The sequence below is a fragment of the Tyto alba genome, unplaced genomic scaffold (genome assembly GCF_018691265.1).
Source record: "Tyto alba isolate M040663 unplaced genomic scaffold, T.alba_DEE_v4.0 Super-Scaffold_44, whole genome shotgun sequence".
NCBI classification, from domain to species: Eukaryota; Metazoa; Chordata; class Aves; order Strigiformes; family Tytonidae; genus Tyto; species Tyto alba.
In genome coordinates this window covers 10257020-10284599 of record NW_024881320.1, presented here as the reverse complement: position 1 = coordinate 10284599, position 27580 = coordinate 10257020, and the positions used below count along the sequence as shown (strand labels likewise).

The following is a 27580-nucleotide window of genomic DNA, read 5'->3' as shown; positions in this document are numbered from 1 at the left end:
TTGTTTTTTTTTTTTTTTTTTCCCCAAACTTGAATATTCAGGTTAACATCTTGATAATACTATTTGTTTAGTACTTCCCAAATGAAAGGTCCATGTTTTACAGTATTAAAAATTGGCAAGCCAGTAGACACAGTAATAAACTATAGTCCTGTTTTTTGGAAAGACTTTGCTGTTTCTTGGTTGGATGAGTTAAATGAATGGTATTGTGCTTTTGTACCACGCTTCAGCAGTTACACTGCTACATAGCTCTGTGTGAGGCAAGAAGGAATTTTAGCTGATATGCCGAGAATACCCCCAAAATCTAGGAGCAAGGTCAGTGCAAGTATTCTAGATGCCAATGTTCTGCTAACCTCACTAGGGGCTTTGATACTGTATTATTTTTGTAAATCTAGGATTCAGGATTTTCATTCACTCTTTTCCTGGGAGATTCCAGCTTGGAACAAAGGTTGTTCCATCTAGTTTAGTGACAGTCTCCCTTTTCTAAGCCAGAAGTGCTCTTAAATGAGCAGGAGAAGGTTATAGTTGATAGGTGGACATAACTGCAAGTAGTTTGAGAAACAGGTCAACTTGGTGTATCATTCTCTTCGAAAGGTGTTGGCATCTTGTATTTTTGCCTGTGATAAGGTCTTGAAAGCTAGCACAGATGTTTTGCAATGAATTGCGCACAGCAAAAAACCTGTCATGGCTATGCAGTCTGGTCTGCTGAAGCCTTTTGTCATAGGCATTTCAGAGGGAATGGAAACAAAAAGGGATTGTGAGTAACAAGATGGGGGGGGGGGGGGATTTGTCTCGGCAAGTTTCGGTGAATTTATAGGCTGTGCTCGCTTCCCAGGTGCGCGTGCCGCTGTGTGACCTGGCGGCGTGTGTAATTCTTCGTGTAATATGACGTAGAACAAGTTGGTGTCTTGGGGTGGAGGACTGTTCCGCTGGGTAAGTGCCGAGAGCCAGGAGAGCGCGGGGAGAAGATGTCCCCTAGAAACGCGGTTCTGTTCCCATGGGCCGATTTCCGCCGATTTCGGCCCGTTTCGGAGGGCGGCGGGCGGCAACGCCTCGTGCCGGGAGCTGGCCCCGCCCCCCCGGCCACGTGGCCGCCCCGCCCCCGCATTCCAGACATAGTTTCTGACTCCCCCCCCTCCCGGAGGCCCCGCCCCCGCCGCCTGGCCCCGCCCCTGCGCTTCGCTTAAAGGAGCCGTCACCGCGCCCTCTTCCCCTCGCCTTCCCATCCTCGGCCAACCCCCCCCTTGGCCGCCCGGCCCGCTCCCGGCGAGGCGAGGCGGCCGCGGCGGCCGGGCAGCGCCTTTCAGTGCGGCGCCGCCATGGCGCTGGCAGTGGAGGCGTCCGGGTCTCCCCTGAGCTCTTTCCTGAGGGACTTCCCGTCTCCGCTGGGCCCCGGGGAGCCGCTGCCGTGGAACTCCGCGGGGAGCGGCGCCCTGAGCAAGGCCGAGGTGCCGGGCGCGCTGGCCGAGCAGGCGAGGAGCCTCCTGGGCGGCAGGTGAGAGCGCGGCGGGGGCGGGCGGGGCGGCTCTGGCCGGCCTCCCCTCAGGGCCGGCGGCGCGCTGACAGCCGGCGGGCGCGGGGCGCTGGGGGCGCGGGGCCGGCGGCGGGAGGCGGCGCCGCCCGAGGGGACTTCCGAGAGGCCGTGCCGCGCCGTGCCGGGGGAGACCCGCTCAACGTCCTAGGGAATTTTAGCGCTTTTTTTTTTTTTTTTTTTTTTTTTAATTACTATTATTTTCTCCTTCTTAATTGTTTTAGGAATATTCTCCGGAAAGCTGCGTTTTTAATAGCGTGCGTCTGTCACAGGCCCGCTGCGGAGATCTGTGCCTTTGTAGTAATGTTTTGTGTGCTCTCAGAAATACTCCTCTCCCACTCTTGGTGCATGAGAGATTAAATTACAATGCTGCAATTACCGTGGTAGGGCGATTCTTGTGGTAAATAGTTTGAATTCAAGTGCCTAGGGGCACCTGTGTGGATCTACTTGAAAGTCTAGGGAGGGAGGGAGTTAGTGAGCTGCAACCTGCCTTGCAGGGCTGTCAGGGGTAGGAAGCAAGACAGCTAGAAAAGTATTCGGTTCCTTTGCCACTCTTCCCAGCCCTCTTGACTTGTCCTGGTGAGTAGGACATGCTTGCATGGGTTTCTCAAGTTGATGTTTTCAAAAAACTTAAAGAACATAGTCATGGCACCACTGGAAGACACAGATCTTCTTTTAGTGATGCTTCTGTTATCCCCTGATTTCAGGAGAGACATTTTATAGCCTTCATCCTTATTAGTTTAGACTTCCTCTTTAACACTGCTAAGAATTTGGGTGTGACTTACTTCTTTTGGCAAATTAGTGCTTCACCAAGAACAAGTTGTCTTGTTCTAGCCTCTTGTCTCCTGACACTTCTGTCTATGTCAGCTTCCTGAAGCACTCCTGGGGTAGGGCCTGTGTGTTCTAGGTTTTACAAAGTTTTTACCACGGTCTGCTTTATTAGCATGTTTGTTATGAGTCAAGAACAGCGATTGTGGATGGTCTAAAAGAATCTAAGTGGAAAGCTGACTTTGTGCTGTGGTACTGGGGATAATTACAGAAGACAGGGAGTTGAGGGAGACTGGTTCTGTTTAAGCATATGCTAAGTGTTACCTGGTTACTAAAGGCATTTGATAAAGAGATAAAAAACGGGGTTTGAGTTATGTGTCTCTCTAGCTACCATCTGCAAATGTAAGAACACTGAATAAATTTTTTTGTTCTTGTCATCAAAACTGTATAGGTGACTTTTAGGTGCTTAAATTGCCTTAAAAAAATCAAGTTACTTTTGTGCTTTATATTATAGAGATGTTCCTGGACATAACATTATTCAGCTAAACCTAAAGATGAGAAATGCATATAAAAAAAATAAGGTTTTTAGATTGCAGTTGAAAAAGTCCCAGATGATCATTGCATTACTTAGTTGTGCTTTGACTAAATTGCTCTTGAACAAAACACAGCTGTTGCATTCCTAAACAAGATTGCAAATTCATCATGTGCACTGAATCTTTGAACTCTGTGGAGCAAGAGTGGTTCTGGATGAGCACTTTAAAGAACAGAGTAATGCCAGTCTTGAACAAATACTTACCATATGGCAGCCCATCTGCCACGTGTGTCAGGCTAATGTTTTCTGAAATTGTTTTAGAGAGGAAGGTACAAAGCTGCAGAGATGTGGAATAGGTTCTTCAAACCTCAGTGAGTTTTAAAACAGTACTTCTGAGTTATGTATCTGCTGACAGTCTGTCGTTCTCTAGTAGGCATATCAACAAGTGGAAGCAGAAAAAGTGCTGCTTTTGCAATGCTTTCATCTCACCTGTCACTTCTGGTGTTTACACAGAAAGGAGCCTGCCCTGTCAGAAGCTGCATTTTTCACATACCTGCCCTGCAGCCAGTGCTGATTAGACAGCCTGCTTTATGGAGCTTTTTAAATCCCCAACTGGCAAAACCAAACAAAACAACAACAAAAAAAAAAGGAGGGGGGGAAGATCGCTAAAGAAAGCAGAGCAGAATAAAAGTGTAGCAATATTTATGCTTCTTTTCACAAAATGTACTTGAAAAACAAATACTTAAGGAAAATATTTTTACAAATTCTTGTGGCTGCCTGCAGGCAAAACAGTGAAGCAGCCCTTTGGGAAGCTACGTGCTTGGGTATAGTGTAGCATACCTGAAAGGTCAATGTAGGGATCCCAGCAGACCTACAGCTCAGTTTTGGACTCCTATGATGAAGAGAAAGCTCATTTTGCAATCGCAAGGAGGCTGTAGTTTCCTTTTAGGTAGGCTAAGTTTTTGCATGTGGAGGAAAGGACTGATAAACCCCAAGGCCAAGACAGGACTCTAGTATTTTGAAAATGCTATCCCTCTTCTCATAATCCATGTAGTTAAGGACCAAAACTAAAGTCCGTGATCATGTGAGAAGCTGCCAGACATTGTGCTTTCTTTCCCATGTTCACTACTGTGGATCAACTCAAAATGCAGTTTTGAAGGTTAAATAAACTTTTCAATTGATCTGAATCCTCCAAATCCTTGGTAAAATAGATCAAGGAATGTAAGGAAATAGGAGAAAGAAAGATGCAGAAGTGATGCCAGATTAGGAAGTGAGTTCACAAGAGGTCATTGTATGTTAGATTCAGTGATCTGCTGTTGCAGGCTATCACGGGAGCATCCCTAACACAGAGATGTCAGTTCAGTGGAAAATATACACATGCAAATATTATTGCAGTGTCAGTATAACCAGGTTTAACACTATGAAGATGTTACTGGATGCACCTTGCTGACTTCTGGCATTGATGATTGCCCTGTATTTCCTCAGCTTGAGACTTCTCTAACATGCCAGCATCACAGAATGTATTCTACATGATGATTAGTAGTTATGAAGATCTATAGATCAAAGTGTTACTGGGAATCGAGTTTGGCACGCAGTTCTGCAGTTCTGCTTCCTATTTCTGCGTTGTCAGATACTTCATTCACACCCACACATATGTGTGGGCCATGCCTTGAGGGGCCCAAGCCAATAAAGGTCCAGCAATTTCCTTGGCTCATGAGACAACATATGGTGGTGTTTAGCTTGTCCTTCCAGTTGCTTGGAGGCATAAACCTTCATGTCTTTGCAAGGAGAAACAGTCTTCCTCCACCACCAATCAGGATTGCTGTTGAGAAGAGAATGGGGTAAGAAATAACATTTGTTAGGTCCAACAAGGAGTTTCTGAATGCTGTTCCTTCTCTAAGGCTACACAGATGGAAGCAGTTGGGTATCTCAAGCTACCCTCTTGAATGTCTTGACTAATCTAAAATTAATTATTTTAGCAAGTCTTCTTTATCTTCTGCAAATGCAACTAGCATAGCCAAACGCTAGCTAAAACAGCCAACCACACTTGCTTCTTGGCAGGGCTTGCACTTAAATTGCTAATCCGGTGATTTGCAGATGTTTCTGCTTTGAATAATTCATTTAAATCAATGGAGCTGCGTGCCTTGTATGGATTTAAACACACGCAGAAAATTCTGAAGAACTGGGGCAGGCTTAAGTAATCTTGTTTTGCAGAAAGTTAATTAACATACACTTTTGGGTAAGAGCCATGTGTTCTGACAATCTGTCGAAATGGGTCAAAGTGAATGAAGAGCCCGTTAGTTACTTCCACGGCTTTAGAAAGTAACCTAAAATTTTACTAACTTGTACTGAAACAGAACATGAGATGAAATCAGACCCCCAAATACAGAAGTTTTCCTTCGCCTTGATAGAAGCTGAAACTTGTATGACCATCCTGTGACACAGCCAAAGAACAATGTGAAATTCCAGCAACCTTCCTGTTTGAGGAGACTTTACTACAATAACAGTTGTGAGACTTCAGCTTCCTGTTCTGCCTCCTCCCAAATGGTTTTCTGTGTTTCATCTCTCAGTTGCCTCAGCATCCTGTTTTGTGTCTTATGTGTTGTACACTCTAATGCTTACACTCAAGATGTGGCCCTGGCATCTTATTTTCAGCATTTCACTGCTTTTAGAATAGTTATTTCAGCAATTATGATATTTTGATGTTTTTATGTGGTGTAAGCATAAAGAAGAGGATAAAAAAATCTTACTCTGCCTTTGGTTTACCCAATCTCTTAAGACTCCCTTTAGTTCCTTCCTCTGCTAAAGCTACTAATAACCCATTTACTGTGACCTCTGCTTTTAATAAATTCCCTAAAACTTACTTATTTTTAGTTCGTACCATTTAGTATATGTTATTGTAATGCACTAATACTTCTCATTGCTAGAAACACATTTACAGTGTCAGTGATCCATTCACTTTGGACAAGAAAGTGAATTTCATGTGTGATTGCTTGCAAACAAACTGTTTTTCATGGGACCACTTTTGCTTGGTAGCAAAAGCAAGCATGGGATTAGCAGAAACAGCCTACTCTTTCAGGAACACCAGTGCTCTCACAGGGTTATGATTAATAATGTTAGAATTGGAGGCCTTAGTAAAGTTAATACACAAGAGGGATGTGGCACTTCTGTTTACTAGTTAATTTAGCAAGTGATTAACAAACTGGCTCTGGTAATTTCAGATGGTGGTCAAAACTATCTTGTTTTCTGTTGTGTGTGGTTTGTCCACTGCTGCTTCTGAAGCTGATGGCAGGATGATACACAGTTTGAGAGAAATTATGTGCTGCTCACACTGTACACATGTCTGGATAATAAAGTTTTTAGCAGCTCTGACCTGCCTCCAACAGTATATAGAGGCTAACAAATTGTTAATTTTATGATCAGTTAATTGCTTTCCAGAATACATTTCTTAATGTAAAACTCCCAGGGAGCTTTCCTTGTTACAGGATACTCTCAATATTAATTTTGGGCAAGAATCACTTTGCCTTTAAAAAGAAAGTTTATGTATGGGGATACCTGCAATATGAGAGAAAAAACTTGATGAAATGCTGAAAAAAGATCATATCTGTAATGATGAGGAAACTTTTAGGACTGATTTGCTGGTATTTAAATCGGTTTCTTTGGTTCTGCTTGGAAAACAAATTGTCTTTCCATAGAACTTGCATATTTTGCACCCATAAAGGGTGTGAGACACCCTTTCTGTTGCTGTTTGAATTAGCCATCAAGATAAGAAATACTCAATTTTGAAACAACAGGTTTAGGGCTTAATTCAAAAGTGTCTTTTGTGAAATTAAGCTTCTGTTCTACTGTGTTTTTTTTCTTCCTGCTGAGAATGAAATGGAAGTGGCAGGTGACTCTATTGCACATTTTCTGTAAAAACTCTTCAGTGATGGATTCTGGATTCTAAAGCTGCTGGTTCTGATAGTTTCAGAAGAAAATCTGTGAAAAACTGCTTTATGTAAAGATAGAAGCATAAAAGGTTAAAACTATGTGTGTGGCATTGTTTATATATTTGTTTTGAATCCATCTTGTTCATCTACTGTCAAGAGCTGCTGTCACTAGCACAAGAAGCAACTTCCTATGCATTGTAGGATGTCAGGTGTTCTCTCCTCAACAAATATATATTTGTACTTTTCTGGTCACCATCACCCTGGGAACTCTGGGTGCTGCTCTAGTAAATACTAATGCTTGGAGCCACTTGAGTGAAAACATTCTCTAGTTGATTATAAGAATAAAAAGGGCAGAGGAAAATAAAAGTACCAGATTGGGGAGAAAATACTGAATACAAGCAGCTTTTGTTTCTGAGAAAACTTGTGACCTGCTATTATTTTAGCAGTACGAGAGGATCTTTCACTTGCTAGAGAACTGCTAGCATTTGCAGATCTGCACTAAAACCACTTTGCTGATATAGCTGTAACGTGCTAGAAACACACACTGAGTCCACAGTGGCAAACTGCTTTACTGACAGCTGTGCTGCTGTATGTGATCTTCTGCTGTTACAGAGCCTGGGTAGCAAATAAGTGCACAAATGTATCTTCCCTTTGCTATAAGTCAGCTGCAGCTGAGTTATGCCAGAAGCTTTTGCTAGCAGATACAGCACCTCTTAATTCCCCAGCATATGCATATATATATATTTGTATGTGCACACTCTGAAAGGAAAAGAGGATCATACAGTGGTGCTCTGGTTTGCAATACCACTGCTGTCTTGTTGCCATGACTTTGGTAATAATATCTAGAAAGAACATTTAAAAAAAAAAAAAAGTAAAATTGAAAGGTGACAAGTGACCAACAACTTGGCCAATACAGTTAGTAATGTCTTGTGCTTCTCTTCGTACAAACAGAGATTTCTTGACAGTACTGTGGGAGAATGTGTGTGTTTGGAGCAGTGGGATGTGAATTATTTTCCTTCCAAAAAAAGTAAATGAAAATTCAGAAGGCTTTGTGTAAACACTGGGTGTTCAGTATGTCCTAGCGAGACTTGTACCACTCTCCACCAGGTTACTCAGAGCTTGCTTCTCTCTGCTGACAGTGCTGAAGAGCAGCTGTTCGGAGTCTGCCATCTGCTGCACTACTCTGCTTTCTCAAAGCTGCTGTAAGCTGTGGGCATGGGGCACAACAGAAAGTCTGTCATCTGTTTTCAAGCCTTTGAAAAACATGTAGTCAGAGTTGAGGCTCTGGATGAGATGTGGTGGCCTGACCTTTGATACTCTGGCTGCTTCCCCTTTGCCCACAAAGCTGATTACTAGAGACTTCTGAATATACCTCTTAAGTTTCAGGGGAAGAACAGGTGGGGGCATCTTTGAACTGGTGATTTGTTTGCAACACTTACTGCAAGTGTACTGGGGATTTAATGACCCAAATAAACCCAAATAAGAAGTTATTTTCTAAACCCAAATAAGAAGTGATTTTCTGCTTCCTGAATGAACTTGTGTGTATTCTGTCTTTTCTTTCTGAAGCCTGATATTTAAGGGGTCAGCAACAGTTTTATGATTGATACGACATACATGAATACACTGTGGCTGTGATGGCATGACAGCTGGTCTTTTAAAGTGAAATAGAGAACTAAACTGTATTGCAGAAGAGAAGTAAGTTCTGTTCTGTAACTCATGCCCAATCTAAAGTATGCAAAATATCATAATTGCTTTCTACTTCTGCTTCTGTGTGTAACTTTATTTTGGCCCACAGGTATGTGTATAAACAGAAGCTTTGTATAGCTCCTTTTAACAATACTGTATGTGTCCAGTAGTCCAGAATATTTCAAGGAGGAGGTTGGCATATAAACTTAAGTGTGTTCTTTATTAGCATAAGTATTGCTTTACTCTAACTTACTACTTTCATTTATCCCCAGGTTTTTAAAATGAGGCTTGTATTTTACCATGAGGCGGCTGGAGGGATATGAACTCCATGCTCCAGCCACTGGTGATCCAAATTTAGCTGCTGGTGTTAGCTGGTTCAACTGTTACAACATGCATTAATTCTTTTAAAATATTTTTTATTGTGGTCAAAACACACCCTTTTTGTTAGCAGGGAAACAGCCTGTAGGAAATAAATTCTGTTTACTACTAGCTTGTGTACACTGAGGCTAGGTAATTAGTGTTGCATGTGTCATAGAAATGGGGCTGACACATGTTTCTTGTAAGACTTTTAAGGGAAGGTAACATCCTTTCCACATAACACACCCCACCAGTTTCCTTCTTCCCAACAATTTTCCCACTTAGGAAATGTCTACAGTATTTCTTCTGATTCATGAAGATTATATTAGTCTTGGTTCAGCCTGTCAGCAGGGTGTCTTGGGCTTCTTTGAAAAGAAGATTTTTAACAATAAGTGACATTCTTCTTTGCTTACAGCAAAGGTTTAAAGTCTGTTATGGTAGCTGCAGTGGGCTTCTACTTTTACACTGGTTGCCATAGGTACTGTGCCTGCTTCCAGATAGTCTCTAGCCAAGTGAGACCTTGTAGCTCTCAACTAAAGAAGCAGTTCTTACTCTTCTTTAATTGTGTATTTTGTTAACTCTTGAAATCTCTGATTTAGAAGGTGAGGTTAGAACCAGTAAACATCTAAACTGATTGGAAGATGCCATTGCCTTGGAGCTCTATTTGCCTGAGCTTGAGTAAAAACCAGGCTTACCAATACAGTAGTACCAGTATTAAGATTTTATAAAGTAATTGACAAATAGGTTTTGTTTGGAACCGAGGTTAAACTAAACAGGTAGGGTCATTTTTTAGGCTTTTATTTTATCTTTTGTCAACATGTCAGAATCAACTGCTCAGTATTGTTGCTGGCTACCTAACAAAATCCCAATAAGCAACCATTTTCTTTGAATAGATTTGCAGAGCTGTGGAGGGGGAGGAAATGCATAGGAAGCAAAGCTGAATGAAGCATATCAGTACTGAGGAATCTCTGAATTTCCTTTTTAGGAACTGGATGGCAATTGGAAAAAGTTGGAGGATATGACATAATAACTCATAAACCTTTTCTTTGTTAGAGGCATCCTGTAAGCAGACGTTTATACAGGACTTGTGAATTACAGGACTTGGTGTATTGCCTTTTGTTTAAGATTCTTTTTATGGACCTAGTTCAGCAAGTCAGGGCTCTGGAAAGCAGGAATCTACAAGGTTTAAACTCAAAGCATTAAGCCGTCTTCTGATTCTGAGCTGGAAACCCAGGTTCAATTTTAATTTTTCCTCCAGCATAGCAGAGAAATTCAGAAGATGACTGAAGATGTGGCTCTCACTGTGCACTTAAATGTATAGCAGTTTCACTTAATATTTTTTGTTTCTGTTCTCAGAGCTGAAACCTAGTTTGACTAAAGCTTCTGTCTTTCAGCAGCATCAGTTACACATCTGACATTGTTTGTGTGTCTTGTATTTTCATACTCCTTTGTTTTCCACCTATACAAACAAAAACTGGAAGCAGGATTTTTTGGGGGGAGTGCCATATCCATTTCAGATGTGTTTCTTGCCTGACCTTTTAAAAGGTTGTCTGTTAGTGTCAGGGTGATTATAAACAGGCATTGTTACTTTTAACTTGAGGAGGAAAGGTACTGACTCCCCTAAACATATTAGCCTTAAAAAAAAAAAAGCCAATTTCTGTCATGCCTTGATGTGATATGACTGCAGCTAGCACTGAAAGGACTGCAAACATGTTGCCATCTATTTGAAGTACCAAAATGACTCATTAAAGTAGGCCATCACTGCTACAGAATGCGTAGCATAAAACACGCTTCTGTTAGCAGCCTGCTGACTAACACAATGCTTTCTGTTTGCTGCCACAGGAGGTACTCGTATATGGCTGTGAGGATATGACAAGGCCTCTCTTTCAGAAACACAATGGCAAAATGCATTTTGGCTTGTTTTCACTGGGATCTAAAACCTCATGGTCTTCTCCCTGCTCTTCTGTATGCACAAAACCAGTTGTCTCTGTTTCATGCTTACAGAGACCAGTTGCTTCCGCCATTTCATATTCTGTAGCCAACCATTTTTATGCAAGACTTTCTAAATGTTTCCTGGCAAAACAAACTCTTGTCCTTGACTTGCTGCAGGTGCCTTAATGTGTTATTTGCTTTGCTTGTATAATTTGATACTTTGTGGATATCAAATGCTCCATGAACAATGGATAAAATGCTTTTTATGGACGTCCACGCTTATTCTTCATTGTGCTCGTAGAAAATGTCTGGAATGCGTGTTATGTACTGTAATTGGTAGTGCCTGCCATGGAAATAGAGTGAATATAAGAGCTATTTTCTAGTAGCCCCATTTTAAAGTTGGATGGGGTTTATTTGTTTACAGATTCAAAAGCACTGTAGCAAGTTTGTGCTTCCCATAAAGCACGTAGCTTGCATAAAGCATTGAGTAAAAAGGAGAGGGTGAGTAGATCATGTAGCATTATTGTCTTCTAGATGCTCACCTAATAGCTTCAGCTGAATCACAAGTCTTGGAGTCTTTTCTTATCGTAGTCCACAGTGCCACTCTTTGTGCCTTCTTCCTGGATGTTTTCTTTGGAGAACTTCCCATTAGGAGTAATTGAGTGTTAAAGGGCTGTAGGTTAGTACTGAGCATGACTTCTTTTGTGAAGGGAACTGGAGTCTTAAGTAACCTTTCTAGAGATTTTCATGTACCACAGTGCGGAGATCCCGATACTGTCTGTGGTGAGACAGTTGACTGCAAGCAAGTAAATGTTGTGTAGTGAGTAGAAACAAAATGTTTGTGTTCAGAGGCTAGGATTGAAGGTAGCAGTTCCCATCTGAGAGCTCAAGAGGAGGTACCATCTGCGACTGGAGTGTGAGGCAACAGTTTGAAAACATGATTCATACGCTGCTTCCTCTTTGCATTCTTGAGAAAGCAGTTGTCTAACTGAAGATCTTGCTGAAGATTTGTATGAATAAATATTGAACAGATGGTTTCCTCTACTAGTTTACTAATGAAGTTAGAATTATTGATTGTATGTAATGCTTTCTAATTCTGATGTCACCAGCCATAAACAGTGAGGTTGTGGCTCAGTTTAAACTAATATGGTCTATTCTACTTTCCCATCCTTTTCTTACCAACAGAGGTGTTTCACCACTTCTTGCAGCATCACTGATCCATGCTGCAGTTGATGAAGTCCTCCAAACAGACTTGACTGAATTTAAGCAACAAAGTACAGAAACAGAAGGAGAAGGAAATGAGGAAAGGTTCACCTGTAAGTATACTTTTTTCCTTCTGTGGTTTTCCCAGAGGCTGTCTTTTAGAAGACTTCAGTGTTTTGAAACGTTTCCCAGAAAACTTGGTTAGGCTGTCTGGCAAGCAACAGTGAACAGAACTTTATTTGTTCCTGCTGGGTATCTGTGGGATGAAAGGTAGCTTTGCGAGTTTTGTGGCCAAGTTGCAAACGTGGTGTCTGGAGCCCCAAACTGATTGTGTGGGTTGACTTTCTGGAAAGGGAATTATTCCCAAAAAGTATTAATTACTGTGTCCACTGTGCTTCCTAGACTAGACTAGTTAAGAACTTTTCCCTATTGGATAATTTCACTTAAATTGAACCAGGCCAGTTCATACCTTAAGTTGATAATCTCTTGTATTTTTGAAGTGCCCTTTTCTCTTTGGTGGACTGACCTTAGCTAATTACTCCTACGTTTTGACATTGGCATCATCGCAGTTGCTATTGTGGAGCCTCGCTGACACCTCAATTCACCCATATAATCCATATTGCTTTTGTCTGTTCTTGGGAACCAGATTTTGGGTCCTGTGGTGCCTCTACAACCTGAACATCTTGAAACCCTGGATCTTCCTCTTGGCAAGTTTCTCAGTAGTCTCTGTCTTTATCAATTATTTCTTCTCTTCCCACCCTCCCCTATAAAGATGGGATGCTGAGGGATGAGAAACCTGATGCACGTGTCTTCTGCCTGATGAGTGAATTGGAGAGAGAACAGACCTTGGTGACTGCGTACTGGGATTGTGCCTTATGTAACAGATGGTCCTGTTGCATTTACATGCTGAAGTGTTTAACGTTAGACTTCACCAAACCTTCAGTCCCAGTGCCAAGAATTTAAACAGAGCAGGATGCAGGCAGAGTCGAAGATACAAATGGAGGAGAGATGTCTTAGGCAAACTAGTCTATTCTGTAAGGGCAAATACTTGCCTTTCCGTTTCCCTGGGATGATTGGAAGGTTCACCGTGTCCCAGAGGATGCGTCTCCAAGCAGGGCTCTGGCAGGGGCCAGGATACGACACTTCCCAGAAGCCTATTTCAGTATTCACCTGCAAGTCTGAAACGGCGGGGGGGGGGGGGGACACATGCACATTTAATTAAGTCTTGCAGCACCTTGAATATTTCATCTTTGCCTTAATGTTTGTAGCCTTCCTGTGTCTGCAGAGATTTAGCAAGTTTCCAGCACTTTTCATGGGAAGAGTTGGCTTCCTATCAGCTTGGCTGGGGTGTGAACGACTTGCCCTGGCAGTTCCGCGGGGGGCGGTGGGGCCGATCGTGCCCTCGGCTGGGCTGAGCTGGGGCTGGAGCTTCCCAGCATCTCCATATAGAAGCATCTGTGTTAAATTTAAGTTTTCAGTTCTCCAGGCCCAGAGATGCATCTGAAGCTGGCCATCCAGTGTTGCTGAGAAAAGGAAATGCTTGAGAACTAGGAGTTATAAAAAGGAATTCTGAGGAAGCTTTAATGCTAGCAGTGATAGCAGTAGTCAGGATAAAATAGAAATAGGAAAGATAGTTTGTGCACTGCAGTTCTTTAGGGAACACATTAGAGACCAGCAAATTATTTTTGCTCTATAGATGATCTTTTCAATGCTTTTTGAGGTTAGTTGATTTAGCATTGAGTCAGGGTTCTTACTCAAATAAAAAAACTTTAAATTATTACCTGTTCTGAGAGAGACTGCATTGCAAAGCTAGTCACAATGCTGAGCACCAAACCATTCAGTCTGATGAACAATAAGTTTGGATTAATTCATCTTTGGGACCTATCCAGGAAAGGATTTGAATGTCTGGCCAGAGCTTTTCACACTGTGCTCAATGGGTATTCACAGTTCTGCTCTGTAATGACAAAGCAGGAAAGTGACAGAAGTGTTCTTCTGTCCCTCTAGCTCTACAACCATGTGTATTTTGAAAGATAAAGACAACAGCTTAAAATTCTAATCTCAGCTCAACTATGAGTTGAGCTATTGACCTCAGCAAATCATTCTCAGACTTTCTTGTTGTTTTAGTGGAAGTGGTTCAGTAGGACATAACCTGACCCAAAGGCAGGCTAATGCTTTTTCAACCCTTGCGTCCAAGACAACAGCAATCTCTTACCTTGAAGGCTTTTCTGTCTGCTTGATTATTTTATTTTTTTTATTTAATCTTTTTTTTTTGTGGGTAGGGATTCATTCCTACCACTATATCTTGAGCATTTTACTTACAGAATAATAACATTTATGTCTTAATATGCCTGACTGATTTTTGGGTCTTTCTTATGATTTTTGTAATGTAGTTACTTGATAAGCCTCCGTTTTGAAAGAGAACTAGTAAGTAAGGAAGCTGCATTTATCCTTAATGTTATACCGTTCTCCATTGCAACTTTCTCTCCACATTATTCTCAGGACTCTATTTTAATTCTCGCAGAGTCTGTAAAGGCAGAGTGCTCTAAGGAAAGAAACTTGAAGGAAAGGCTGGAAGATGGGGTAATGTAGGAAAATGGGGCCTACAACTTACTCTTCTGTCTTTGTGTTCTCAGTGCTGGATGGAGAGTCATTGCAGCGCTGCTTCTTTAACAAGCTTCGGGATGTTTGCTTTGAGTGGCAGAAGCAGTTGCCACCACTGAGACCACTGAAGCGGTTCCTGCTTGTTTCCATCCATGCCATCCGTAACACTCGACGGAAAATGGAGGACCGCCATGTTCTGCTCCCAGAGTTCAATCAGCTGTTTGGTTTATCAGTAAGTCTGGACAAAATTGGGGAAGGCTAGTTTGTTAGCTTTTCAACATTCGTGTAAACACAATGACCTAGTGATGGGTGATCTGTGAAATGCTAAGAATTTGTTGGCACAAGTTATTTATCATGTCTCTGCTGGAGCAAGGACTTACTCACTCAGATTGCTAGAGGCCAACTACTGGCCTGATAAACAAGGATCCTGTGACCTAGGGTTTCATGTTATAAGTGATATAGGGAGATGGGAAGTTCACCTAGTGTTATGTTGCTGGAGTTATGTTCTTGTGACTGAGGTAACTGGTATATTAAGAAAAGAAGGAGGGAGAACAGTGGTTGTACAAGTGCCAATTAATGAAGCTGCAGTGGGACTACATAGCCAGCTGTCTGCTGTTTCAATTCCAGATTATTTTCAAGGATATTAAATGACTAACAGAAAACAAAGGAAAGTAATTGCCCTGCAAAGTACCAATTTTATCCATTTCTCACGTGGGTAAACTTAAATTGCTCTTACCTATGCAACATTATGTGGAAGAAAGCCCAGGATAAAAAGTTGTTGCTTACTTATACCAGTCAATGAACTATTTTGGTTTTGAACATGAATGTGTCTTCCTCCCTGCAAAAGGATGACATTGATCGCGCTTACTTTGCGGTATTTGATGGCCATGGTGGAGTGGATGCTGCCAATTATTCAGCAACCCATTTGCATGTAAATGTTGGGCTACATGAAGAAATTGTTAAGAATCCAGCTGAGGCCTTGAAATGCTCTTTCCAGAAGACAGATGAAATGTTTCTTTTCAAAGCCAAAAGAGAGGTGAGTGGGTAGAGATTAATGCCATTGTATTTAAGTAACACTGAGAACTGTTGGACAACATGGTATTATCCAGAAAATTCTGACAGTACAGTGTCTTTGAATCACTCACTTCTTTATGAAATTATGCTACATGTAAAGGTTTTCTTTGATCAAATTTATTTTTTTGAGAAAAAACAAAATGGCAGCACTTGCAAGTTCAAGATGAGTGGTTGATAAGAAATGTTAAGTGATTTAAATGGTCCTGACATACCAGTTATTTGAGAGGACACTCTGCTGCCTCATTGCCTAAATTAGGCAGCCTCTAGATGGTCTGTTGCCCTACCTCTTAGCTGGAAAAGAGGTTTCTCTCTTCCAATAATATGGTCACTATCTTCTTTTTTGTCCCACCATTAATGTCACAGTTGGTTGTAAGATGAAAAATGTATTCTATGATTTAAATCAGACTCTTCGGCTTTTTAAGCTTATTGGTCAGCTTTGAATCAAGTTGATATGATGAACGTTCTTTCTTCAAATCTACGTAATGAGAGGACGTTTAAGGAATACTCTTTTATTATAGCAGTAACTGAATATGGAAGAATTTATTGTTAATATCTTAATTTCTATCAGAGAGACCAGCATCTTCACTGAAGTCTGACTCACTAATCTTTACAGGGAATCTCGAACAGTTAGGTTCCTTCCTTTGTTGACATCCTCATTTAAATACCCAATGATAAGGGGATGTATGGGGAGCAAGATATCTGTAGTTGCTAGTGGTAAAGTAGAGAATGTGAAAGGGATTGCGGACAGTGGTGTTTGTGAAATGTTCATAGTACTGAAATTCAGATCCTCTTTCTTTTCTGTGTGTCTTTGTGTGTCTCTGTGTTGAACAATAGAGGTCTTCAGTCTGCTAGATGAGTTTTGTAATTAATAGCAGAGAAGGAGGAACATAACAGAGGCACTGTTAGCCATCCACATGTTAGACTCTTTCAATATTATATTTCAAGTCTGGCTAATATCTTGTACTTTTTTTCAGGTACTTAATTTATGATTGGCAGGTCTACTCTGCTGCATTTAAGTGTGATTAAACCTAGGTTTACAATATTGCCATGTAACCTAGTAGAGTTTGTTGAATATTCACCTAGCATACCTGTTTTCTTATGCAGAAGCTGCGGAGTGGTACGACAGGTGTATCTGCATTGATTGTAGGGAACAAGCTACACATAGCATGGCTGGGGGACTCACAGGTAATGCTTGTGCAGCAAGGAAAAGCTGTGACATTAATGGAACCTCACAAACCAGAAAGAGAAGTAAGTCTGACTTGTTTTTTTCTCTCATACATGTTGTCAGAATCTCTCGTGAAACCTTTTGGAATCAAGCCTTCTTAAGTGCTTTACATAAGCACTTTCTTCACTTTCTTCATAAAGCACCTCCTTAGGTGCTTTACATAGTTACATATATTGTATGGTAGGATTTGGACAATTGACAATTTATTTTTTTTAATCCACTTTTTGTGTTTTGAAAAGGTGATCCCTACAGCTATGCCTCCTTGAGAGAACTGATGGTACTGGTAGTCTATACAGTCATTTAAAAGCTAATGATAATCTACTAGCCTAACTGGCTTAAAGCGTATTGCATTTTCTATGTAATAATAACTGAGTAGTTAAAGGTTAAAAGTTAAAGTTAACTGAGTAATAACTGAGTAGTCAAAGGAGTATCAATGTAAAAGCTGTTGTTACATAGTTTAGTTACCTTGTATTTTATTCCAAATACTCATATATTTATGCAGTTGCTTATGGGGTGGGAAGAAGTGGCAGGAAAGGGTACTCATCCATATGGGAAAGAACATGATGATATGAAAACTTAAGAATTAAGCTTTTTTGTGGACAAGCCATAGTATGGTTGGGAACTAGGTGGGTTGTTTTCAGTAATCTTAAGTGCATGTTTCCAAGCTAGATTCTGATACGTGTGTTTGCTGTATTCATAATAAATACAGAAGCTGAAGCAGGTCTTGAGCAGGTCTTGATTTTGGGTTTTGTCTTTTTTACTTCTGTGATTGGGTAACAAAAATGTCAGTAAGGCATGGGTAGGCTTTCAGTCTAAAACTTGTATTCTGCTGTTTTTCAGGATGAGAGAGCACGTATTGAGACCCTGGGTGGTTGTGTAACGTATATGGACTGCTGGCGGGTTAATGGCACCTTGGCTGTTTCCAGAGCAATTGGTAAGATAAGCCATCAGAATTAGTGTAGTTCAGATTAAATTTGATTAAAACACACCACCTGAGACTGTATGTTTACTGTAAATGATGTTTTGCTCGGCATCAACCAAATAGTAAACCACTCTTACTGTCTTTGCCATAAGGCTATCTTGTAGCTATGTAATTGTATCGGTTTTACCTTAAGCATAGTATATTGTTTTATTTTACATACTAGTCATGACCGTCCTGATTCTTTTATACTTATAAGTCTTTTCCTTCTTGTAAATGTCTTTGATACTACAGTGTTCTACAGTAGCTTAACAAATGTATTTAATTTGTGAAAAAGGAGGAAGTAATAAATGTTCAGCTAGCCTTATGTGTCTGAATGTCTGCTTTGTGGGGTTTTCTGTCCACGTTAATATATCTTTCTCCTGACCACAGTTCTTAAGTCAGATTGCTGCATCCTCCTTCAAATCACACAAATCCAGCAATTTAGGTCATTTAAATTGTAGTATTCCAGAATTTTATTAAATGAGCTTACTTTGCTACTTGCCAATTAGGGCAAAAAGAGAAAAGACCCTGGGCAAGTACAGTAGATAACTGTAATGTATCAGTGGAAGCAAATTGGTATAAATTTGTATAATACTATCTGGATCAGTAGCAACCCATGTTCAATAAGTATGTCCATATGAAACTGATGAACTAAACACAATGAGCAGATTCTTATGGCATTGTGCTGTATATCTGGATAGCTAAGAAAAATCTTATTTTCGTAGCATTCTGAAGGCTGTACAAGAGGCACACCTGCAAAATGAAGGTATGACTATCTCCTTGTAAAAATATATTTCAGAAAGAAAAAAACTTTGAAATAATTTCCTTATTTTCCCTGCAAAATTAGAAAAGCATGAATTAGAGTAACTCCTTAGAAACCCACTGGATTTAGGTAGGTTCCAAGTGTTCTTAGAGAAACAAAGGCCTCCCATGCTTATTCCATAGCTTTTCACTACTCTTGTCCTGCATCAGGTACCTCTGGAATACAATCTGGCTGTCCTTGATGAAGGTAAAAGCAATTGGTGGGTGAAGAAGTAACTGTTTACATTTGAAGTAATGAAGCCTTTGTTTTGATTGTCTGTCTTAGGTGACATATGTCAGAAACCCTACATCTCTGGTGATGCAGATGGAGATTCATTTGAGCTGACTGGTTCTGAAGATTACTTGCTCCTAGCCTGTGATGGATTCTTTGATGCTATCAAGCCATATGAGGTTGTAGACTTGGTCCTAGATCATTTAATGGAAACAAAAGGAGTGGGGCTCAAAGCAGCTGAGAGACTAGTGGCTGCTGCAAAGGAAAATGGATCCAGTGATAACATCACTGTTTTGGTGGTGTTCTTGAGGGATCCTCAGGACATCTTGGCAGATTGTCTCAGAGACCCTAAGAGCCTTGGGGCTGGTGATGATACTCGGAGCTCACCCTTTAATTTCCTCAGCTGTGAGGCAGCAGCCACACAGTGACAAAATCTGCTTAATCCAGAACGTTCAAATAAGTTCACGTAAGGAACTGCTTTCCACTGAAGAAGCCTCTATTGCAATAGGCAAAATATATCAGGAAAAAAATGACAAGTGGACAAACATTTAACATAAAGGGAAGAATCCTTTTAATGACTTCCCATTTGTCTTTTCCTTCCTTCACGCTCCCTTCATAAAACACTGAGCAGATGTGGAGATTTGTACAGCTATTTCATCTCTGGGAGCAGACTTCTAAAGTGTGTCCCAGGGCTGCTGGTCATATTCCTCTGCCCTGGAAGTGGTATGAAACCATAATATGTATAAGCTAATGGGTGAAAATACCCATTTGTGAATTCTGAGTGAAAATTTAAATTAGTGCTTAAAAAGAATGCTGTATGTTGTATTTAATTGTGATGTTACTTTGGAGATTGGGAGGAGAGAAGTTGTCACCATCACAGAAAAGCTTATTTACTGTGTGTGGTCTGTAGGAACAGGCTTGGTGTGCGGGAGACCGAGTGACACCATTGTGCTCTGTAAGTTGCTTTTGTTTTGTACCAAAGATGATATTACAAGAATGATGCGGCCTCTTTATTCAGAGACATTTAGTTTTGTGTGTATGAAGAGGAGAAAATGCAACTGAATGCTCAAGAAAAAGAGTAAGAAAGCTGACTAGAAATATCCCAAGCAAAGTGATACAAAATCAGCTGCTTTCTGGGATGCTCTGGTTCATAAACTGGAATACAATATTTAACTGCACTGGATTATTTCTCCCTAACAAACATGCTTTATTGGCTATTTGGCAACCTGAAAAGAAAGGACCCTTATTGTTGTATTTGAAAGAGATCTTTACAGTAGGTATGCTCTAGCAGTTAAATATGCTCTGTTTCTGCCACTTTTTTGTGTACTATAGCAAATGAGAATTTTATTTTTATTCTAAGTGTTTATTGTTTATTTACTGAGCTTTACAGTTGGAGGAGTTTTTTGCAGTGTTACTTTGTTTTGTTGTGTTTTTTATTTAAATTTGAATTTTAAAGTGGCTGTGTCTTTATTATCTGGTTTTAAAAACTGACTACTCTCAAGTGCCTTAAATATTTCACCCAAGGATTGCTGGCTTCCTATCATATTCTGGTGAGCCAGTTTATGGTGTTTTTAAAATGTGACTTTTTTATTTCATAAATACTAATGCTTAATGCACTTAAATGTTTCATTTTTGTGAATGATTTTAGTGGGAACTAAGTTTCAAGGAAATATCTCTTTTGTTGTTGCCAAATCTTGTGGCTTGTAGTAAAATCTTCACAATACTTACTGTGACTTACTCCCCGCCCCATGCAAAAAGCTCTAGTTAGTTAATCATAAAGTAACAATCTCAGTCATCATGACTTTCATTTAAAAACAAATACACTTCTGCCTTCACAGGAAAATGTAATAATACAAACTAGAAACGGTTTAGTAAGAGTTTTTTTATTAATATAAGGTTAATTTGGCCATATTTCATGAACTTTTTGGGTCTAAATAACTTTCTAAGGAGATGTGAAGCTAAGGTGAGGATGGAAGAATCTTAATGAATATGTATGTTGTTGTGCGACTGTTATCCATTACATGCTAGAGCCTCTGGCTCTGTTTTGTCTTGCCTTGCTAGCCTGGCTGTCAGGACTCAACAAGATCCAAATGGTAAATGTGTTGGTAGTTTCTGTATCTAAACAAGAAGTGCTTTACAAGCAAGATTGTATGCCTGATTTTTAGAAGCACATGGCATTGCAATATGTCAGTCCTGTTGATTAAAATGTTTTGAACATTAATGTTGCTTAGGGATGAAATTTAGGTAGAAGAGTTGAGATGGCTGAAAGGAAGAACAGAGCAGCACTGTTTATGTCCGTAGTGTCTCTGAATTGTTAGCTAATGTGGGGCAATGTGGTTACCCCAAGCAACTTTAGTTTTTTGCTGGATTACTCTGGTTGATAATACAGTTTAACAGTGAAACTCCACAGTGAGCTACCGTCTCATTACATAGCAAGTGGGACAGTGACTTCCTTGCTATGCAACAACAGGAGTTTTTCCTCTGAGAAGGTTGCAAGTACTTTTCCATTCTACATTTTGCTGTCCGAAAATAAGTGAGTCAGGAAGGCTTTCAGTGATGGCAACCTGGGAGGGTAGGTGTAGAGAACCTGCTTCAGTTAAGGAAGCCTTTACACTTGCATAGTAATCCTTTTGGATTTACCATCCTATCTCTTTGATTTCTAACCCAGCTATTCAATGTCATGTTAAATTCTGATGACCACTACTGTCTCTTGGAAATAGTTCTCATTATTAATATAGTATGACTCATACAGAATTGTTTGATTTCATTGCTCTCTGAGCTTTATCAGGAGAGTGGGAAGCTTTTGTGTTCATGAAGGGAGGTGTGAAATGTTGGTATGTTCATAGTATGGTTTAGTTTCTGAAATTTGCCAAATTTCCTGAAACTTGGAGGGAACTGAACAAGCCAGGTTCTTCATAATGATCCTTTTGTTTCAACCTTTTTGGAGGAGATTTGCATTACAGAGGAAACAAAGTCTTAAGTCCTTCCATGGATACTTAGAGCTATATGAGAATATCCTTTTTTGTTTAACATTTGATAGAGTTGTGTGTGTTTTGTTTTTTTTTTTTTGTTGTTTTTTTAATGGGAGCTAAATGAAATGGGCCTTTAAAAAGCTGTCTGTGGTAATGAAAAAAAATTAATTCTCAAGCTGTGCTCTACGGAAGAAATTCTGCATTCTGAGAAGCTGTTCTTTTATATAGACGTTTTCATTCTGAATGACCTAGTGCCTCATTTCTTTGAGATGTAAGTGGATAGGACTAGTCTTTTGGAACTCATACAGATTTCAATGGGGATAAAAACTCCTCTTATTTTCAGAGATTTCTTACTAGCTTTAAAAAGTCTGGTCAGGTCTATGGGAGTTGTAACTGGGTCAAAAATGGCATTTTATATCCTATTGGTGGAATAAATAAGCTTAATGTGTCACCTGCAGTAAAATTCAAAATATTGTTTGGGGGAATAATTAGTTTTGGAGATGCCTTATCTATTGTTGACAGCCTGATCAAAACCTACAGATACTTTTTTTTTTTTTCAATAATGAAAGTATGACACGGGATGCAAGTATGGATTTTGGAAGTACACTTTAAAATTCTATTGAAAATGGTCATCAGGATGGTCTAATCCTTAGGATAGCAAGGCAACCTCCAATTTTTGTTTTACTTGTGACTTTTATATCACTTTTAGAAGCCACCCACTATAACACATAATTCTGTTACAAGAAGTGTCACTAGTATGGGTGGTGAGGAGTGAGGGGAAGGAGCTCTAGCAGGAGGTATGAAGTTGCACTAAATAGTCCAAAATGTGGAATAGTGCAATGTTTTGAATTTACAGTACTAATCTGCTACATTAGCTTTTCTTATCTTTCCTCTTACAACTTCTTGGATTTGTGGTGTTGGCTGTTCTGTTTTCCTTTCCTCCTTTGGTTAAAAATAATTTAGATTTTGTTGAGAGAATGCTCTTGCCTCTCTGGGCCTTTCCAGCATCATCTACAATATATTAACACTTGTCAAACAATGTCAAATGACTAATGACAAGTTGACTAATTTGCCTGTTTCCTTCTCGTCTTTCTGATGGGCCTGCAGCAAAACCATTTCTTGAGTCTATCCAAAATCTTTGAAGCTGTAGAAGTTAGCTGAAGGATTCAAGACAAATATTCAATGAAAAATGAAAGTATTTTCATATTTTACTAGACTCCAAATGAACGTCTGCTGCATTTAGCACCCAGCATCAGAAAAATTGCTCCTTAAAGGAGCCTGCATTTTTAAAACAGAGCACGCTTAAATTCTTGTATTGTGCTTGAATGGAAGCTAGCTTTAGTCATTCTGCTTAGTGAGTATCTAACATCTCTTTTGCTCATAGGTATTTCATACTTCTACCTTTCCGTACCCCACTCTCTCCTACAAAGAAACATACCTAAGACAGTGAAATATACTGGGTCTGATACAGACAAGGTTACAATTTTACAAATTACATTTGTTGGGGGGTTGGTTTTCGTTTTGGGTTTGTTTTGTTTTATTTTTTTTGAGAATACAGGGATAGAAATGCAGGAAAATTTTTAGAACAGAGGGATATTAAGTAAAACCCACCCTCTGAGTGATGGAGGAGTGAAAGAGAGAGACAGGAATGCATTTAAGTATTATTAATGCCTATTTTAAAAAAGGAAGTGGGCTGGAAAATAGAGCTACAAATGTCAGTTCTTTAGAGTGAAATATCAGTGCTTGAAAGAATTAGAAACACACCCGTTAAAAAGGCAAAACTCAGATGTGGTAACTCTGTCTTCAAACAACTAAGGAAGGAATCACAGTAAAAGCATCCAGGGTGACTACTGTGACCCCTTAACACTATCTTGGAAGCTAATGCTACTAAATGGATTTTTCTAAACATCTTTATGTGTAGGGTGGTGCTAAGAGGGAGCATTTAGTATTTGCAGTTACTGGTCACTGTGCAACTGCTGCCATGAGTAAATGCCATGAAGTGTGTTAATGAATCGATACGGCTGGTGAGCTCTCATAAGATGAGTAATTGGGCACGGAGTGGTTACAGCAGAGTTGGCAGTTGAATAGTGTTAATCACAGTGATGACTTTAATAGCATTTAATAGACACTTATCTGAATTCAAAGTGAGATGAGATACTGCTCTTTTTAAAAGCATTTCCAGTGCTATTAGCTTTCTGTCATGCAAAACCACTAAAATTTCCATTTTTTTGTTGGATGTTGGGAAAAGTGCTTCTCTTGCTTTCTGAATTCTGGAGATAAGTTGGCAGTCTGCACTGGAAAACCCATTTTCAGTTGATAGCTTAAAGCAGCTGTTTGGGGTTGAAACTTTCCTGCTAGGCAATCCTTTAAAAACTAACAAAAAGGTGCTTCCAAAACAAGTGGCTGAGGAACATATGTATTTCTAAATGGCGTTGCACAAAAGATAACCACCAAATACCCTCAATCTGTAAAGGGCATAGACAGTTAGCTGAGCTGCTTAAAGTCTAAATTAAGGTTGTAGCCCCACTCTTTGTGGAAGTGAGACTCTGTTGATTAAATTACTCATATTATTGTGGATGCAGGTACTTAATGCACCACACCAGACATGGTTTATTTCTATACTTACAGTACCGAAGTATCAAGCAAATGCTTTGGGGAGAAGGTAGGGGGGATGTTAGCCACAACAGAGCAGATTGCAGATGATTCATATATAATTTAGCTGTAGTTAAGCCTGAATTAAATTTCCCTGCTTAGTTCTATTATTGTCCCTTTTACAATTGGGCCTGTGCCGTCAGACAAAATCCTACTATGAAATAATGGCTCATGCCCCCTTTTTGAGGAGCAAACAACTCCTGATGGACAAAATGTCATTTAGGAAGGGTTGGAAAGGGAGAAAAATGAGCTTTGAAATGGGTGCAAAACTTCCCAATCTATGCTGTTATATATTCTCTAAACAGATGTTTATAGCAGGTCTGATTGCATTTGAATAGTTGTGCTAGAAAACAATCAGTTTTCTGCCAAGCTAGTCATAACCTTTAAAACTGACAGCACCAAAACCAAGAGGCTAGTCATCCCTGCTTTCCTAAATTGAGCCACTACAGTCAGCCCTGTTCAGTATTTTCGGTATTTCTTTTGCAGCGTTGGCAGCTCTAAGAGGTAAGCCAAACACTTTCTGCATGTGTTTTGGTTTATTTTTAATATATTTATTGGATTTTACTTTAGATAAAGTTATTTGTTGATATCAGTCATGTCAGCTGAAAAGTAATCAAACTGGAGACATGAAGGAGTAACTGGACCTGAACACCACCTATCTGTCATAGACACTTCTGAAAATACTACCTTACAATGAACTGGTAGGCTCTTGTGATAACCTTATCAGGAAACAAAAATCTTAGAGAATCACTTAAACCTTTATTTAGGTGTGACCCATCAGAACCTGAACACTCACAAGCCTTCCCCACAAGCTGTTCACTGTCACTACTCTAATGTGTTTTCCAAGCTGTGTGTGCTGCTGATGGTGCACACAAAAATAAACAAAAGACAGCTGTGTTGGCAGCATAGAAAATTTAGCAAGATGCAGCTTTTGTCAAACAGAAGAGGACAAAATCAATAGGAGAAGAAATGTTTTCAAGCTTCTTGGAATGCAAACAATGGAATTAAAAAAAGCAACCTAGAAGAGTTGTCAGTGCACTGTCAGCTTAAAACCACTGTTTTAAGCAAATAAATTTGGCTGCTTTGTAAAGTCTGCTTTATTTTGTTAACAAACTCCTCTCAGTCAGGGTTTCATGTCTTGTTGTTGATATGTGCTTTTTAGTCCGAAGATAAGATATATTTAACTTTCTGAGGAGCTGAATGTATCTGGGCTTTGTGACTAGTTGGATTACGATTATTGAATTTTTTCTCAACTGTTAAGCCTGATTACTAATTTTCAGGAGATATTAATATAGCAAGTATTGAACTTACTAATGATTAAATGGTTCTGGATTTCCATGCACAAGAACTTCATGAGTCTTTAATAATCTAGCAGATCACTTCTTGAAGTTTATTATCATTTGTGTGGCGATACCTTAGGCATGTGGAAGGCTTGTTGCTTTGGCAAATGGAGCTGGAAGGTGTGACCATCACTCTCTGCAGGAAGTATTTATCCTTTTATCTAAGGAGTGATGGTTTCTTTTGGATGTCTAAGGATCAGGAGATAATAACTATGAAACTAGAGAGATCCTGTGGGGACCTTCTCAGGGCAATTAAATACTATGACTTCCTCTTTTTCATGTTGCCCTTTCTAACTGTGTTAAAAGGCATTCTGCTTAATGCTGGATAATTAATGCTTTTTTTTTTTTTTCTTCTTCTTTTTCCTTTCAACGTGTTTAATAATAGCAAGTTGTTTGTTTTGTTGGGGGTTAAAACTTTATACTGGCAAAACCAGGCCAATATAAAGTTTTAATTTTAAGTACTTAACTACTTTAACTACTTTTAACTTCTTCTGAAAGTCAATCCTGCTCTGTCTCCTCATTCTCTTCCTAATTTTATTTTTCTTCTGTCATTTATGTCTGTTTACATTGTCAAACCTCTCCCCAAAATGCTGCTTCTTAGACTGTAAACTCCATTGGCTGTTAAGTCAGTTTAGTTGCCACTTTATAATTTTTGATTTCGTCTGTATTCAAACTGAATGTTGTCCGATCTTTGGACGTGTGCAACACCAAGAGTGTAGAAAGTACCATGTCAACTAGGAGGATAAGAGACTGCAACAACTGTTGTGTCTTTGGCATTGACCAGTATTGGATGTGTAAGAAGAAAAGCCTGTCATTTGCATGTTATTCTATAGGAATACTTAAGCTTATTTCAGCTAACAGTAGCTCTCATCCTGAATACAGGACTTCAGGAATATTCTCGTCTCTGTATTTCCTTGTTCCTGCAGATTGTTTGTGTTTTCAAACATTTGTACTGTTTAGAGTGGAGAAAAAAGCTTTCTAACTTTCTTCACCTCTTCAGTTCTCTCACTTTCTTGCTCTATTTGACTGAACAGACAGGTCACTGACTGCAGTGTACCATGTGGCTAATCAGCCTCTCAGTGTAATTCTTCAGTGTCTGCTCTGTACGATAACCTCAGTCCTGTGCTTATTTAGTAGTAAGTGAGACCTCTGTAACTACTCCTGCTGACTTAAAAATATGTATTCTTATCAGTATTAAAATAGTACAAGAGCAGAACTGTTGCTTGAGGCACATTTCTTGCCACTGTGTTGGCTAATGAACCTTGAATGAAAGTAAGAGGGCCAGTGACTTTGAAATAGGAGCTGTTAGCCAAGTGTTGTAGAATTGTAGTCCTTATTTATTTTGTATGCTAATCTGCACTTGTGACCCTGAGCAGAAAAGCTGCAGTACAGCAGGTTTTATAACGTGTGTTTTAACCAGTTATCTAGTATCTTAAAACTCTTATTTAAGCTGACTGGTTTTGTGCACGGGTCAGAAACCTGTTGTCATTGATGATTAAATGCTATGCATATTGTACATTCATTTACCTGGATTGTTCTAATAGTGCTTGTGTGTGTTATGCTACATTACCATATTTTTTATATATATATGTATGTATGTATTGCATGAGGTTTAATTGTTGGGAGTTTTTTGTATTGTCCCTTTGTATTCACACAGTGCCTCATGTATCTATTTGCATATTGCAAGAAGTTGTTTCAAAGCAGTGATTGGAGACAGGTGGAGATAAGAACTCTCCACTGTAGGATCTGATGTTTCTGAAGTATTAATAAAATAGTGATTCAAAGTA

At 39.7% G+C, this 27580-nt stretch overlaps 1 protein-coding gene across 1 annotated transcript; it reads left to right on the top strand.

Annotated features, from left to right (window-relative positions):
- Positions 1 to 1215: 1215 nt before the first annotated feature.
- PPM1F (protein phosphatase, Mg2+/Mn2+ dependent 1F) lies at positions 1216 to 27580 on the top strand. The gene is made up of 7 exons (XM_042805094.1): positions 1216 to 1492; positions 11918 to 12048; positions 14569 to 14768; positions 15384 to 15572; positions 16715 to 16858; positions 17676 to 17769; positions 18884 to 27580. Exons 1-7 carry the CDS (start codon positions 1317 to 1319, stop codon positions 19255 to 19257), a joined length of 1308 nt encoding a protein of 435 aa, XP_042661028.1. The 5' UTR covers positions 1216 to 1316; the 3' UTR covers positions 19258 to 27580.

Coding starts and splice junctions, on each gene's coding strand:
- PPM1F (XM_042805094.1), top strand. CDS start 1,317: ATGGCGCTGGCAGTGGAGGCGTCCGGGTCTCCCCTGAGCTCTTTCCTG. Junction 12,049..14,568: donor AAATGAGGAAAGGTTCACCT/GTAAGTATACTT, acceptor TTGTGTTCTCAG/TGCTGGATGGAGAGTCATTG. Junction 16,859..17,675: donor CTCACAAACCAGAAAGAGAA/GTAAGTCTGACT, acceptor GCTGTTTTTCAG/GATGAGAGAGCACGTATTGA.